The following is a 17,150-nucleotide window of genomic DNA, read 5'->3' as shown; positions in this document are numbered from 1 at the left end:
GCAATAGTAATGAGAATCCCGCCTTAGTGATGTCACTAATTCCTAGTGCACTGATTGGCTGCATTCTCATAATGTTGGTGCAAAATGGCTTCTCCCACAACATGTGGTTGAAGGGTCCATGTTAAGAACTCCCACATCACTCAGGTAGGAAACACAAAACTGACACTTATATCATGTAAACAAGTATACACTATATTCCATGTATCATACAGTGCAGGCACTGCCTGTCACACCATAATGGCGGTATCATGCCCACAATGGTACCTGTTCTCAGACTGGATGAGGCCGACTTGGTCTCTCAGAGCATCCAGAGCCAGCTGGTTCTTCTCTTCCTGGGCCTTTAACTCCAGGAGCATCTGCTCAATGTGACTGGTGGAGCTGCCAATGCTGGTGACGTCTGACAGGCGCTGGCGGATTTCTGCAGCACAGATATACAGTAAAAATAAGAATTTACTCACCGGTAATTCTATTTCTCGTAGTCCGTAGTGGATGCTGGGAACTCCGTAAGGACCATGGGGAATAGACAGGCTCCGCAGGAGACTGGGCACTCTAAAAGAAATATTAGGTACTATCTGGTGTGCACTGGCTCCTCCCTCTATGCCCCTCCTCCAGACCTCAGTTAGGGAAACTGTGCCCGGAAGAGCTGACACAACAAGGAAAGGATTTGGAATCCCGGGTAAGACTCATACCAGCCACACCAATCACACTGTACAACTTGTGATACTATACCCAGTTGACAGTATGAACAACAACTGAGCTTCATTTTACGGATGGCTCATAACAATAACCCTTTAGTTAAGCAATAACTATATACATGTATTGCAGACAATCCGCACTTGGGATGGGCGCCCAGCATCCACTATGGACTACGAGAAATAGAATTACCCGGTGAGTAAATTCTTATTTTCTCTGACGTCCTAGTGGATGCTGGGAACTCCGTAAGGACCATGGGGATTATACCAAAGCTCCCAAATGGGCGGGAGAGTGCGGATGACTGCAGCACCGCATGAGCAAACTCAAGGTCCTCCTCAGCCAGGGTATCAAACTTGTAGAACTTCGCAAACTTGTGACCAAGCAGCAGCTCGGCAAAGCTGTAATGCCGAAACCCCTCGGGCAGCCGCCCAAGAAGAGCCCACCTTCCTTGTGGAATGGGCTTTCACCGATTCTGGATGCGGCAATCCAGCCGCAGAGTGAACCCGCTGAATCGTGCTATAGATCCAGCGAGCAATAGTCTGCTTCGAAGCAGGAGCGCCAAGCTTGTTGGCTGCATACAGAATAAACAGCGAGTCAGACTTTCTGACTCCCGCCGTTCTGGAAACATAAATTTTCAAAGCCCGGACTACGTCCAGCAACTTGGAATCCTCCAAGTCCCTAGTAGCCGCAGGCACCACAATAGGCTGGTTCAAATGAAACGATGATACCACCCTAGGGAGAAATTGGGACGAGTCCTCAATTCTGCCCTGTCCATATGGAAGATCAGATAAGGGCTTTTACATGACAAAACCGCCAATTCTGACACACGCCTAGCCGAAGCTAAGGCCAATAGCATGACCACTTTCCACGTGAGATATTTTAGCTCCACGGTCTTAAGTGGCTCAAACCAGTGGGATTTCAGGAAATCCAACACAACGTTAAGATCCCAAGGTGCCACCGGTGGCACAAAAGGAGGCTGAATATGCAGCACCCCCGGAACAACGTCTGAACTTCAGGCAGTGAAGCCAGTTCTTTTTGAGAGAAAATGGATAGGGCCGAAATCTTGACCTTTATGGATCCTAATTTTAGGCCCATAGTCACTCCTGACTGTAGGAAGTGCAGGAATCGACCCCGCTGGAATTCCTCTGTAGGGCCTTCCCGGCCTCACACCAAGCAACCTATTTTCGCTATATACAGTGAAAAAGTCTTGCTGTCACGTCTTTCCTAGCCTTTATCAGCGTAGGAATAACTGCATCTGGAATGCCCTTTTCCGCTATCCGGCGTTCAACCGCCATGCCGTCAAATGCAGCCGCGGTAAGTCTTGGAACAGACAGGGCCCCTGTTGCAACATGTCCTGTCTGAGAGGCAGAAGCCCTGAGTCCTCTGAGAGCATTTCTTGCAGCTCCGGGTACCGAGTCCTTCTTGGCCCATTCGGAGCAAAGAATATTGTTCTCACTCCTCCTTTTATTACAATTCTCAGCCCTTGGGTATGAGAGGAAGAGGAGGGAATACATAGACCGACTGGAACACCCACGGTGTTACTAGTGCGACCACAGCTATCACCTGAGGGTCCCTTGACCCGGCTTAAAACCTTTTTTAGCTTTTTATTGAGGTGGGACGCCATCTAATCCACCTGAGGCAGTTCCCATCAATTTGCAAACTGCGTGAAGACTTCCTGATGAAGTCCCCACTTTCCCGGGTGGAGGTCGTGCCTGCTGAGGAAGTCTGCTTCCCAGATGTCCACTCCCGGAACGAACACTGCTGACAGTGCGCTTACTTGATTCTCCGCCCAGCGAAGAATTCTGGTGGCTTCTACCCTCGCCACCCTGCTCCTTGTGCCGCCTTGGCGGTTTACATGAACCCCTGCGGTCTGACTGGATCAGAACCGGTTGGTCGCGAAGCAGGATCTTCGCTTGATTTAGGGCGTTGTATATGGCCCTTAGTTCCAGGATATTGATGTGAAGGCAAGTCTGTTGACTTGACCACAGACCTTGGAAATTTCTTCCCTGTGTAACTGCCCCCCACCCTCGGAGGCTTGCATCCGTGGTCACCAGGATCCAGTCCTGAATGCCGAATCTGCGGCCCTCGAGAAGGTGAGCACTCTGCAGCCACCACAGGAGAGACACCCTGGCCCTGGGGGATAGGGTGATTAACCGATGCATCTGAAGAGGTGATCCGGACCACTTGTCCAGTAAGTCCCATTGGAAGGTCCTCGCATGGAACCTGCCTAAGGGGATGGCCTCGTATGATGCCACCATCCTTCCCAGGACTCGAGTGCAGTGATGCACTGACACCTGTTTTGGTTTTAATAGATTCCTGACCAGTGTCATGAGCTCCTGAGCTCTCTCTATCGGGAGATAAACCCTTTTCTGGTCTGTGTCTAGGATCGTGCCTAGGAGAGGCAGATGAGCTGTAGGAACCAACTGCGACTTTGGAATATATAGAATCCAGCCGTGTTGCCGTTACACTTCCAGAGAAAGTGATACGCTGTTCAGCAACTGCTCTCTTGATCTCGCTTGTATGAGGAGATCGTCCAAGTACGTGATAATAGTGACACCTTGCTTCCGCAGGAGCACAATCATATCCGCCATTACCTTGGTTATGACAATCCCGTACCGCAATTCTGAGGTACGCCTAATGAGGTGGATAAATGGGGACATGAAGGTATGCATCCCTTATGACCCGATTCACGATAAAGTCTCCCTCTTTTTAGGCTTGCCCTGACCGCTCTTAGCGTTTCCATCTTGAACTTGAACCTTCTCAGGTATATGTTCAGGGATTTTTAATTCAATATGGGTCTGACCGAACCGTCTGGTTTCGGGATTACAACATGGTCGAATAATAACACCCTCTTGTTGAAGGAGGGGACCCTTGACCACCACCTGTTAAAGATACAATTTGTGAATTGCAGTTAACACTGGCTCCCCCTCTTGGGGGGAAGCCCGCAGGGCCGTCGGTGAGGGGGCATCTTCTCACAGTCCAGCTTGTATCCCTGAGACACAATATCTATTGCCCAGGGACCTAACAGGGAGTGAACCCACTTGTGGCTGAACTTACGAAGGCGTGTCCCCACCGGGCCTAGCTCCGCCTGTGGAGCCCCAGCGGCATAGGTGGATTTTTGTAGGGGCCGGGGAGCACTTCTGTTCCTGGGAACTAGCTGTGTTGATCCCGGCTCTGACAAGAAAGGACGCACCTCAGACTTTCTTGTTTCTTTATTCGAAAGGCTGCATTTAATAATGTCGTGCTTTCTTAGGCTGTGCAGGAATATAAGGCAAACTAGCAGAATTACCAGCTAAAGCTGTGGAGACCAGGCCCGAGAACCCTTCTCCACACAATCCTCAGCCTTCCATTTGCCTCTTAAGTCGGCATCATCTGTCCAATGCATATTCTACAGGACACGTCAAGCAGAGATCAACATAGCTTTGACTCTAGGACCCAGTATACTCATGTCTCTTTGGGCATGCTTTATAACTATATATCTATCACTTAAGACAGCATCTTTAATATATTTACTAGGGTCTCAATCTCTGCTGATAAGGTACCTGTCCACGCTGCCACAGCGCTATAAACCCATGCCGACACAAACGCCGGTCTGGGTAGTATACTAGAATGTGCACGCTATCTGCAGGATCCCTGAGAATAGCAAGTGCTAGCGTCTGTGCAAACAGGACACCCTAGGGGAAGATTCTCAACACATCCTGGCCCTAGTGGGGAAAGGATACAGCCTGAGAATTCTCTTGTGGGAAGCTGCCGTCTCTTGTCTGGAGATTCCCGCTCTTTTTCCTCATGAGAGGAGGGAAATTTACCTCAGCATTCTTCCCCTTAAACATGTGTACTCTCGTGTCAGGGACAGATGAGTCATCAGTGATATGCAAATCATCTTTTATTTCAATATCATATATTGAATACCTTCTAGCCATCTTGGCTGTAACTTTGCATTATCGTAGTCGACAGTGGAGTTAAACTCCGTGTCGATACCAGTGTTTGTTATTTTGGATAGTGAGAATTGTGAGACTCTGAAGGTCTCTGTGACATAGGGACAGACATGGGTAGATTTCCTGTCTGTTCCCTAACCATTTGTGCAATAAATTCACCTTAGCACTTACACATATCCAAACAGGTGTCGGTGTCGGCGTTGTCGACGGAGACCCTCTCACATACATATCCGCTCTATCACCTCCTTAGAGGAGCCTTTTACCTCAGACATGTCGACACACGCGTACCGACACACCACACACACAGGGGATGCTCTATTTGAAGACAGCTCCCCCACAAGGCCCTTTGGAGAGACAGAGAGAGAGTATGCCAGCACACACCCCAGCGCTATATAACCCAGGGATTACACTGCAACTCAGTGTTTACCCAGTAGCTGCTGTATACACAATTTTTGCGCCTAAATTTATGTGTCCCCCCCTCTCTTTTCACCCTTTGTGTACCAGGATACTGCAGGGGAGAGCCTGGGGAGCTTCCTTCCAGCGGAGCTGTGAAGAGAAAATGGCGCTGGTGTGCTGAGGAAGAAGGCCCCGCCCCCTCAGCGGCGGGCTTCTGTCCTGTTTCTGACTAAAAATGGCGGGGTTTTACACATATACAGTCACAGACTGTATTATGTGTATTTTTATGCCAAAGGTATTTTTATTGCTGCCCAGGGCGCCCCCCCCACAGCGTCCTGCACCCTACAGTGACCGGAGTGTGTGGTGTGCTGTGGGAGCAATGGCGCACAGCTGCGGTGCTGTGCGCTACCTTAATGAAGACAGGAGTCTTCTGCCGCCGATTTCATCGCTTCTCTTCTGTCTTCTGGCTCTGCAAGGGGGACGGCGGCGCGGCTCCAGGAACGGACGATCGAGGTCAGGCCCTGTGTTCGAACCCTCTGGAGCTAATGGTGTCCAGTAGCCTAAGAAGCACAAGCTAGCTGCAAGCAGGTAGGTTTGCTTCTCTCCCCTCAGTCCCACGTAGCAGTGAGTCTGTTGCCAGCAGATCTCACTGAAAATAAAAAACCTAACAAATACTTTCTTTTCTAGCAAGCTCAGGAGAGCCCCTAGTGTGCATCCAGCTCTGGCCGGGCACAGATTCTAACTGAGGTCTGGAGGAGGGGCATAGAGGGAGGAGCCAGTGCACACCAGATAGTACCTAATCTTTCTTTTAGAGTGCCCAGTCTCCTGCGGAGCCCGTCTATTCCCCATGGTCCTTACGGAGTTCCCAGCATCACTAGGACGTCAGAGAAACACACGTTTCCTATAAATATTCTTCACACCGTGATGCAGTTTGATGGATTCTTGGACATACAGTAGGACAGTTATTTATATAATTTGCAAGAATTTCCAGTTGTATAACCCTGAGATCGTGGCGCTAGTCAAGAGACCGTTATTACAGTAATTGGGCTGTTTGGGTGCAATGTAACTATAAGGGCAGAACTCACCCTCTCTCTGCATTTCCAAGGCCTGGTTCCGTGCCTGGATATCTGCCAGGTGCCGCTCATGGGCTTCTGCGACATCTTGCATGCGTTCCCGATACTCTCTATCCCACTGCAAAGAAAGGCCGGGTTCACCCTACACAACACAACGGAGGAACAAAGGTCATACACTGTAATATCCAGTACTGCGTAACAGCAATGTATATCCTATGTAATATCAATGTACAGTAGGTTCTATCTTGTATCAACGTAGCTTCCAATGTTGCATATTAGTATGTGTCGAAACCTTCTGTATATGGGAGTCCCATTCTATATATCACATCACATGTACATGTGAATGACACCATAGTGGTGTATGTATTATTCTATAGCTCTGGCCTGTAGCAGAGGGTGTAACCATCTACACAGAATTACTTGAGCCGGGACTATTACAATTACTGAATTGGACTGGTCATTCCAACATTAAACATCTGCCACCTGTGTCCTGTCGGTATATTACCTGTAGCTGGAAGGATCGTAGGGTCGGCACAGAGACCTCCAGAGACTTCCTCAGCTTATGGAACTATGAAATGATTAAAACATATTCAGGTGACTGGATCTCCATGGTGTCAGCAAACAGTTATATACATCTACATTATTATAACAGTGTCACGATCCGGGTATCTGGACGCCATTTCTTACCCATCAGATGCCTCCTAAGGCTGGCTCAGCGCTCCAGGACCGGATCCCATCTGTTATCCTAATGTTCACATTCCTGCATCCTCTCCTGTCTCTCTGAGACGCTGTCACAGTAACGCCTTATTACATCTGGCATGGCGTCTCCCGCGGCCTCCGCCGCCGTCCCTGAGCTTCTGCATGCAGAGTGTCAGAGTGGCGATTACGTCAGCCGCGGCCTCCGCTGTGTCCGCGTGGTTGGATGTGCACTTGTCAGCCTGGCGTCTCCTGTCTCCAGTGGCCGGCGCCGCCATTACTGTTTTCATTACCACATGGATTACAAACCAAACTTCCCTCCAAGTGTCTGCATGGGCGCAGCCATCTTGGATTCTGTCAGCTGATCATTTCCTCCAATCTGTTGTCAGTATTGTTAATCTGCATAATTGCCTAGCCAATCCCTTCCTTGCTGCAGGTATAAATACACTGTGCCTGAGCAAGGAAGGCGTCAGTGCTTTGGTTGTCAAACCTAGTTCCTGTTTGTCTCTCTCCTGTGATTGTCTTCCAGGTTCCAGCTCCTGTCTCAAGACTTCCACCATAGAGACCCGCACCAGCATTCCACCTGCGGTGTAGCCTGACTCTCCAATCCATTGTGGATTCATCTGTTTCCAGCTACAACATTACCTGCTTCCAGCTCAGCTTCCAGCAGAGTACAGCTTCCCTTAAAGGGCCGGTGTCCTTTCTACACTTTACCACTCTCCACCGGTATTATTATTTCTCCGCTCTCAAGTTCTACATTTCAGTTCATATTTCATCGCTCCCAAGTTCATTTATTATTTAACTGGTTCCAGCCAGTATCCACTCTGTGCTAACAACAGTCTGGTTCCAGCCAGTATCCACAGCAGCTGTTTTACCTTCAGCAACCCAGCTTTTCCTGGAACACCAGCTGGCACAATCCTGGGTTATCTCCATTGCTACAGTCGGGCCTGGTAAGGACTTTCCATCTAGAAGATCATAAGAACTATCTCACACTACCAGTGCCCTGTGGCTTCTGCCATCCTGTAGTACCCAGGAACTGTATTTATTATTTGCTGACTTTTACGTTTTCTTTTACTGCTGCTGTGTTGCGGAGTTGTCATAATAAACATCATTGACTTTTATCCAAGTTGTCGTGGTCACGCCTTCGGGCAGTTATTATTCATGTTACTTACATGTCCAGGGGTCTGATACAACCTCCCAGGTTCCGGTACATCTCAGCCCCTACAACTGAGGCTGCCTCCCGTCAGCTCAGGCCCTCAGTTGTGACAGTAAGCACTGACCTAATGAATCCAGCCGGAGACCAGGATCAAGCGGCCAGGCCGATGCAAGAACTGGCAGCCCGACTAGAACATCAGGAGGCTGCACAGGGCCACATCATCCGCTGTCTCCAGGATCTCTCTACTCGGCTGGATGGGATTCAGACAACTCTCCGTGGATCAGGCGCATCTGGTGCGTCAACCACAGTGACTCCAGCTATAACCCCACCCACCTTACCCATTTCTGCTCCACGTCTTCATCTTCCAACGCCAGCAAAATTTGACGGATCTCCAAGATTCTGCAGGGGATTTCTCAACCAGTGTGAGATTCAGTTTGAGCTACAACCTGGCAATTTTCCCAGTGACCGTACAAAAATTGCCTACATCATCTCCCTTCTCAGTGGCTCCGCCCTTGACTGGGCATCACCGTTATGGGAGAGGTCCGACACCCTGCTATCTTCTTACACTGCATTCGTGTCAACATTCAGGCGCATCTTCGACGAGCCAGGCCGGGTAACCTCAGCTTCATCCGAGATTCTCCGTTTACGCCAGGGGTCACGTACTGTAGGACAATATCTGATACAGTTCCAGATCCTGGCATCCGAACTGGCATGGAACAACGAGGCCCTGTATGCTGCATTCTGGCATGGCTTATCTGAGCTTATTAAAGATGAGTTAGCTACCAGAGACTTACCTTCTAAGTTAGATGAGCTAATCTCACTCTGCACGAAAGTTGATTTACGTTTCAGAGAGAGAGCAACTGAGCGTGGAAGATCATCTGCTCCAAAATCTTCTGCTCCTCCTCCTCGTCAACTGTCACCATCTAAAGATGAGCCCATGCAAATTGGCCGTTCCCGTTTAACTCCTGCTGAGCGCCGAAGACGTCTCTCTGAGTCTCTTTGTCTTTACTGTGCAGCTCCGTCTCACACCATCAATGCCTGTCCCGAACGTCCGGGAAAACTCCAAACCCTAGCTCGCCCAGGAGAGGGCCGGCTAGGAGTAATGATCTCCTCTCCATCTCCTCATGATTGTAATCTCCCAGTCTCGCTTCAAGTTGCTCAACGTTATCGGAACGTCATTGCTCTCCTTGATTCCGGAGCAGCTGGGAACTTTATTACTGAAGCCTATGTTAAATGGTGGTCCCTACCCACCGAGAGACTTCCTTCCTCCTTTTCCTTAACTGCCGTGGATGGCAGTAAAATTTTTGATACTGTTATTGCTCTAAGGACTCTACCAGTTCGTCTGAGAGTGGGAGTTCTTCATTCCGAACTTATTTCACTTTTAGTGATTCCAAGAGCCACACATCCTGTGGTCCTGGGCCTTCCATGGCTCCGTCTTCACAATCCTACAATTGATTGGACGACTACGCAAATCCTGGCATGGGGTTCCTCCTGTGCAGAGACATGTTTGTTTAAAGTATTGCCTGTCTGTTCTTCCTCCCCCAGGTCGTCTGATGTTCCACCTCCTCCATATCAAGATTTCACGGATGTGTTCAGTAAAGCTTCTGCTGATATCCTTCCTCCTCATAGAGAATGGGACTGCCCGATTGATCTCGTTCCAGGGAAGGTTCCACCTCGAGGCCGAACTTATCCGTTGTCTCTGCCTGAGACGCATTCTATGGAGGAATACATTAAAGAGAACCTAGCAAAGGGGTTCATTCGACCTTCTTCTTCCCCAGCCGGCGCAGGCTTCTTTTTTGTAAAAAAGAAAGATGGTGGTCTGCGGCCGTGCATCGACTACAGAGGTTTGAACGACATTACCATCAAGAACCGTTATCCTTTACCCCTGATTACTGAGCTCTTTGACAGAGTTAGCGGAGCTACCATCTTTACAAAGCTGGACTTGCGAGGTGCATACAATCTCATCCGGATCCGTGAGGGTGACGAGTGGAAGACCGCCTTTAACACCCGTGACGGACATTATGAGTACCTCGTCATGCCCTTCGGATTGAGCAATGCTCCAGCTGTCTTCCAGCATTTTGTCAATGAGATTTTCAGAGACATTCTATACCGTCATGTCGTGGTCTATCTAGACGATATCCTCATTTTTGCCAACGATTTAGAGGAACATCGTTTTTGGGTTAAAGAGGTTCTGTCCCGTCTCCGTGTCAATCATCTCTATTGCAAATTAGAAAAATGCATCTTTGAAGTCAAGTCCATTCCGTTTCTAGGGTACATTGTGTCCGGTTCCGGACTAGAGATGGATCCTGAGAAACTACAAGCAATTCAGAATTGGCCGGTACCCTTAACCCTCAAAGGGGTCCAGAGGTTCTTAGGGTTCGCCAATTATTACCGAAAGTTTATACGAGACTTTTCCACCATTGTGGCGCCTGTTACTGCTTTCACCAAGAAGGGTGCTAACCCGTCCAAGTGGTCTGAAGAAGCCATGCAAGCTTTTCATCTTTTAAAACAGAGGTTCATCTCTGCGCCTGTCCTGAAACAGCCTGACATCGATTCTCCTTTCATCCTAGAGGTGGATGCTTCCTCCGTTGGAGTAGGAGCGGTGTTATCTCAGAGGGCTAAAGATGGCCATTTACATCCTTGCAGTTTCTTCTCCCGGAAGTTCTCCCCAGCTGAGCGCAACTATGCCATTGGCGACCAGGAGTTGCTAGCCATCAAGCTCGCTCTAGAAGAGTGGAGGTATCTGTTGGAGGGAGCTTCTCATTTAATCACCATACTTACAGACCACAAGAACCTTTTATACCTGAAGGGTGCACAATGTCTCAACCCTCGTCAGGCCAGATGGGCACTTTTCTTTTCCAGGTTCGACTTTAAACTCCAGTTCTGTCCGGGCTCTCAGAATCGCAAGGCCGATGCCCTTTCCCGCTCATGGGAGCAAGAAAATGAGTCAGAGTCTTCAGACAAGCATCCTATTATAAATCCGTTGGCATTCTCCACGGTAGGGATGGACTCTACGCCCCCATCAGGGAAAAGTTTTGTGAAGCCGATGCTAAGGAAGAAGCTCATGCATTGGGCCCATGCTTCCCGTTTTGCCGGACATACAGGTATCCAAAAAACCCTGGAGTTTATCTCTAGGTCCTATTGGTGGCCAACTCTGAAAAAGGACGTCTTGGAGTTTATTGCATCTTGCCCAAAGTGTGCCCAACATAAAGTATCCCGCCAGTCGCCTGCGGGGCAACTGGTTCCACTATCCGTTCCCCGTCGACCATGGACCCACTTGTCGATGGATTTCATTACAGACTTACCCATGTGCAACAAGTTCAATACCATCTGGGTGGTAGTTGACCGGTTCACCAAGATGGCACACTTCATTCCTCTCACCGGTCTTCCGTCAGCTTCCAAGTTGGCTCAAGTATTCATACAAGAGATCTTCCGACTCCACGGTCTTCCTGAAGAAATTATCTCAGATCGAGGAGTTCAATTCACAGCCAAATTCTGGCGAAGTTTATGTCAAGTCCTCCAAGTCAAGCTAAAGTTTTCCACGGCTTACCATCCTCAGACCAATGGTCAAACCGAGAGGGTGAATCAGGACTTGGAGGCCTTCCTCCGCATCTATGTGTCCTCCTCTCAAGATGACTGGGTTCAATTACTTCCCTGGGCCGAGTTCTGTCATAACAACCAGTATCATTCTTCATCTGCTTCAACACCATTCTTCACTAACTTTGGATTCCACCCTAAAGTTCCTGAGTTCCAACCGCTTCCAGCAACTTCTGTTCCCGCAGTGGATATCACCTTGCATCAGTTTGCCAATATCTGGAAGAGCGTACGATCAGCTCTGCTCAAGGCATCGTTCAGGTACAAGAAGTTTGCGGATAAGAAGCGTCGAGCAGTTCCTGCTCTCAAGGTGGGTGATCGGGTATGGTTATCCACGAAGAATTTGAGGTTAAGAGTTCCCAGTATGAAGTTTGCACCTCGCTATATCGGTCCTTTCAAGATTGAACAAGTCATCAATCCTGTTGCTTACAGACTCCAGTTGCCTCCCTTCTTAAAAATACCCAGGACATTCCATGTTTCCCTGTTGAAACCGCTGATCTTGAATCGGTTTCATTCCTCACTTCCTCCAACTCCGAAAGTCCAAACTCAACGAGGCGTTGAGTATGAAGTGGCCAAGATCCTGGACTCACGTCACCGTTACGGTCAACTACAATATCTTATTGACTGGAAGGGTTATGGTCCTGAGGAACGTTCATGGACCAATGCTTCTGATGTCAATGCTCCTGCCTTGGTCCGGAGATTCCATTCCAAGTTTCCTCAAAAGCCAAAGAAGTGTCCTGGGGCCACTCCTAAAGGGGGGGGGTGCTGTCACGATCCGGGTATCTGGACGCCATTTCTTACCCATCAGATGCCTCCTAAGGCTGGCTCAGCGCTCCAGGACCGGATCCCATCTGTTATCCTAATGTTCACATTCCTGCATCCTCTCCTGTCTCTCTGAGACGCTGTCACAGTAACGCCTTATTACATCTGGCATGGCGTCTCCCGCGGCCTCTGCCGCCGTCCCTGAGCTTCTGCATGCAGAGTGTCAGAGTGGCGATTACGTCAGCCGCGGCCTCCGCTGTGTCCGCGTGGTTGGATGTGCACTTGTCAGCCTGGCGTCTCCTGTCTCCAGTGGCCGGCGCCGCCATTACTGTTTTCATTACCACATGGATTACAAACCAAACTTCCCTCCAAGTGTCTGCATGGGCGCAGCCATCTTGGATTCTGTCAGCTGATCATTTCCTCCAATCTGTTGTCAGTATTGTTAATCTGCATAATTGCCTAGCCAATCCCTTCCTTGCTGCAGGTATAAATACACTGTGCCTGAGCAAGGAAGGCGTCAGTGCTTTGGTTGTCAAACCTAGTTCCTGTTTGTCTCTCTCCTGTGATTGTCTTCCAGGTTCCAGCTCCTGTCTCAAGACTTCCACCATAGAGACCCGCACCAGCATTCCACCTGCGGTGTAGCCTGACTCTCCAATCCATTGTGGATTCATCTGTTTCCAGCTACAACATTACCTGCTTCCAGCTCAGCTTCCAGCAGAGTACAGCTTCCCTTAAAGGGTCGGTGTCCTTTCTACACTTTACCACTCTCCACCGGTATTATTATTTCTCCGCTCTCAAGTTCTACATTTCAGTTCATATTTCATCGCTCCCAAGTTCATTTATTATTTAACTGGTTCCAGCCAGTATCCACTCTGTGCTAACAACAGTCTGGTTCCAGCCAGTATCCACAGCAGCTGTTTTACCTTCAGCAACCCAGCTTTTCCTGGAACACCAGCTGGCACAATCCTGGGTTATCTCCATTGCTACAGTCGGGCCTGGTAAGGACTTTCCATCTAGAAGATCATAAGAACTATCTCACACTACCAGTGCCCTGTGGCTTCTGCCATCCTGTAGTACCCAGGAACTGTATTTATTATTTGCTGACTTTTACGTTTTCTTTTACTGCTGCTGTGTTGCGGAGTTGTCATAATAAACATCATTGACTTTTATCCAAGTTGTCGTGGTCACGCCTTCGGGCAGTTATTATTCATGTTACTTACATGTCCAGGGGTCTGATACAACCTCCCAGGTTCCGGTACATCTCAGCCCCTACAACTGAGGCTGCCTCCCGTCAGCTCAGGCCCTCAGTTGTGACAGTCAGATATATTAACTCTGCTTTTCTCCCCACCCTTGCATTAGGTAAAGTCGGCAGCTGCCCAGTGACACATGCCCCACCCACAGCCACTGGCCCTGCCCACTTATTAACCCTGTCCTGTCAACATGCACCTAGTTGTTCTCTTATTTCAGGGTTTTTTGGGGGTTTTATTTTTTTTTCTTTATTATTGAGGCAGGGGTAACACCAGATGTATATATTCCTATCAGCTTCCTCTCTAGTCACACAGGAAAACCACAGCCAATGGCAGGCTATCGCTGTTATACCGCGCTCCTGCTACACATTGTGGCCTTATCTTACAGTACATGCGAATGAGCCCTCATTACGTGACACAGACATCGCATGTCCCTGCTGATGACACTCCCAGCTGCCACAATCCTCTGATTAATGACCGTTTATGTATTGCCATGTTATCAGGCACTATAGACTGAGTTTGCAATATAATACCCCTTTTCCACTAGCTCAAAAAACACGGGTAAATGCACGGGGGGGGCGCATTTACCCGTGTTTTTGGCAAGTGGAAAAGGGTCAACCCGGATCAAGTGACCCGTGAATCCTACCCGGCTATTTACCTGGGTAGGACACGGGAATGATCCGGGTAGGGTGTAGTGTAAACGGGAGCCGTGTCGATGCGACACGGCTCCCGTTTACACTGTATGGATGGGCGGCGCTGGGAGATCATGTGATCTCCCTGCGCCGCCCCTGCCATGTAGCTAGAAGCGTCACCAACCCGGCATATGCCGGGTTGTGACTGCTGATGGGAAAGGGACCGAGCACGGGTCGCAGCAGGGGGCAGCTCCCGTGTCAGGCTCCCGGCTGCGACCCGTGCTCGTAGGTGTAAAAGGGGTATAAGTTGATGGCAGAACACCCAGACACACCTATAGTTAGAGAGAAATCAATGGCAATGTAATGGGTAGGCAGAAATCTTAGCCACAAGCTCCCCTTCTGCTCTGCAATACAGGTAATTGTTATTCATTACCAGTTATTAATATAGCACCATCACATACTGCAGTGCAGAGAATATGTATCATACACATAAGATCTGGATTCGCCACCGAGCTCACACGCACTAGAGTTAATTTTTGTCCAGTTATACGAACTGTGTATTTTTGGAGTGTGGAATATGACCCAAAAACAATCAAGAAGACATGCAAACTCCACACCGATAGCTCCTAGTCTGAATCACATTCCAGTGCTGTAAGGCAGCAATACTAACCACTGTGCCACCCATCATAGCTTATACAATTCTACCCACTGAGCCACCCTATATAGATAAGGCTAAAAGTTATGTACAATCTGCGGCACCTCCTACAGCTATGGTACGAACAGAGTTTTCCATGTGCAGTGATAAATGCAGACAATCTATAAACCAGCAACTCTGTTTCTTGCTCATCTGCATCAGGAACAAGGCAGCTAGTTCACTCTTTGTGCAATAAACTCTGATTCTATAGGTGACTCCACTAATGTAAATAGTTGCCATATTAAATTGGTTTTCCCTGGTATGCTACTATCATCACTGCTGCATTGCACGTTAGTTCGGCACCCTGAAGGAGGAAGTCACCTAGAGCCGGGCTTGGACTGGCCCACAGGGGTACAGGGGAAACTACCGGTGGGTCCTACTGCCTGGAGGTCCACCTCCTGCTCTAAGGATTAGGTTCCAGACTGTGCACTTGAATTATACATTATATATACATATGTTACCTTATACTGGACTATGGTGTATTTTCTACAGTGCATTGCTGTTATTAATCTAATACATTATCATGCATGCAGCAGCTGAATTTATTGTATATATTTATGAAGAGGCCCAGACGTTGCACTCTCTAATGATTAGTCAGACCAATGAGATGGCAGGACACCCCCTCTCTGCAGACTGGCCACACCCCTAACATGGGCCCCTACCACTGCATTCCCCCTGTGGGCCCTACATGCCCCAGTCTGACACTGCCTAGAGCAGGCATGTCCAAACTGCGGCCCTACAGCTGTTGAGAAACTACACATCCCAGCATGCCCTGACACAGCTTTAGCATTCTCTGACAGCAAAACTATGTCAGGGCATGCTGGGATATGTAGTTTCACAACAGCTGGAGGGCCGCAGTTTGGACATGCCTGGCCTAGAGCATAATTTGCATTCATCAAGTTACCCCTGGTAGTACGGCCTGTTGAGGCTAACCGATGCCCCCTAGTGGCCGGTACATGATTAATTGCACACATTTACAGTAACTACCTCATCAGTCAGGTTCCTCAGTGCTTTACTGTCGGAGACGCTCCCCATATGTCCATTATATCCGCCCATCAGCCGCTGCTCCCGCTCATTCAGCAGGTTCTCTCTCGCCATCAGACGTGCAATGCTGTCCCGTGTCTGCAGAGCGCAAACAGCAACTTCAGACTACACAGTATATATAATATAATAGGAATATAATAGAATATATAATCTATTTAACTTTATTTTCACTTTATCTTTAATACAGTCTTCAGCATAAGAAACAGGGCAGATGTATTAAGCCTGGAGAAGGGATAAAGAAGCGATAAACCAATGATAAGCGCAAGGTGATTACGCACCAGCCAGTCACTACGGATTTGAAAAATGACAGTTAGGAGCTGATTGGCTGGTGCGTTATCACCTTGCACTTATCACTGGTCTATCACTTCTTTATCCCTTCTCCAGGCTTAATACATCTGCTCCAGTAGTTGAAGTAACAATATGGATAAAACAGGGGCAGACTAGATGGGCCAAGTGTTTTTTTTATCTGCCGTCAAAGGGCCTTATTCAGACCCGATCACTAGAACGGCAGCGATCGCAGTCTGAAGCCCTTGGCAGGCAGAGGCAGTCGCGGGGTGAGAGGGAGCATGCCAAGGGCATTAGAATGCTGTTGGTGGGGCGCGGTCCGGACAACGCAGGCGTGTCCAGACCATTGCGTGGGCATCCGTGGCGGCTGTGTGGCATCACGCGCAGTCGCCGTGACCCAAAATGAGCGGGCACCGCCTTCCAGCGCAGCTAAGCTGTGCAGGCAGGAAGCTACTCGGCGGGTGCAAAAGCATCGCCGCCAAGCGATGCTTTCGCACCCGTGCGGGGGGGGGGGGGGGGGGGGGGGGCAGGGCCTGACAATCGGGACGCACTGGCCTTGTACTGGGCGTCCCCCCGCATGTCTGAGAAACTGATCGTAGATGTGCTAAATTTAGCACATCTACAATCAGCTCTGAATCACCCCCAAAGTCTATTGGGGAAATGTAATAGGGTGTGAGAATCAGAAAGTGAGACATTTTGTGAGCGTCCCCCCCCCCCCCCATCCTATGTTTCTAAGGCTGCACCAATTTCACAGGAAAAGAAGTGGGATCTGGAAAGCGGAGAAACACTCTTCTGAGTCTAGGGGGCAGTCCCCAAACTTCAGATTGACTGGAGAATAGGGCGAGTTGGGGATAGGTAAGCTAGCAGGCCAGGTGAGGATCTTTGTCTCCACCTTGACGGAGCCACAACAGATGAGTTCCTTACCACATACGATTAACAGCTA

At 49.1% G+C, this 17,150-nt stretch overlaps 1 protein-coding gene across 3 annotated transcripts in view; it reads right to left on the bottom strand.

Moving 5' to 3' along the window:
* LOC134957448 (uncharacterized) overlaps positions 1-17,150 on the bottom strand; it is a 167,215-nt gene that overhangs the window by 128,118 nt on the left and 21,947 nt on the right. For all 3 annotated transcript variants that reach the window (XM_063939384.1, XM_063939385.1, XM_063939386.1), the window contains 4 exons: positions 15,866-16,000; positions 6,603-6,665; positions 6,110-6,239; positions 265-418 (listed from right to left, as the gene is read on the bottom strand). In XM_063939384.1, coding sequence (XP_063795454.1) covers positions 265-418; positions 6,110-6,239; positions 6,603-6,665; positions 15,866-16,000 — 482 coding nt within the window. The remainder of the gene's footprint in view (positions 1-264; positions 419-6,109; positions 6,240-6,602; positions 6,666-15,865; positions 16,001-17,150) is intronic.

Source organism: Pseudophryne corroboree, chromosome 9, assembly GCF_028390025.1.
Source record: "Pseudophryne corroboree isolate aPseCor3 chromosome 9, aPseCor3.hap2, whole genome shotgun sequence".
Classification (NCBI taxonomy): Eukaryota; Metazoa; Chordata; class Amphibia; order Anura; family Myobatrachidae; genus Pseudophryne; species Pseudophryne corroboree.
The sequence above is the reverse complement of the archived record's forward strand: the minus strand, read 5'-3'. Positions and strand labels throughout refer to the sequence as shown.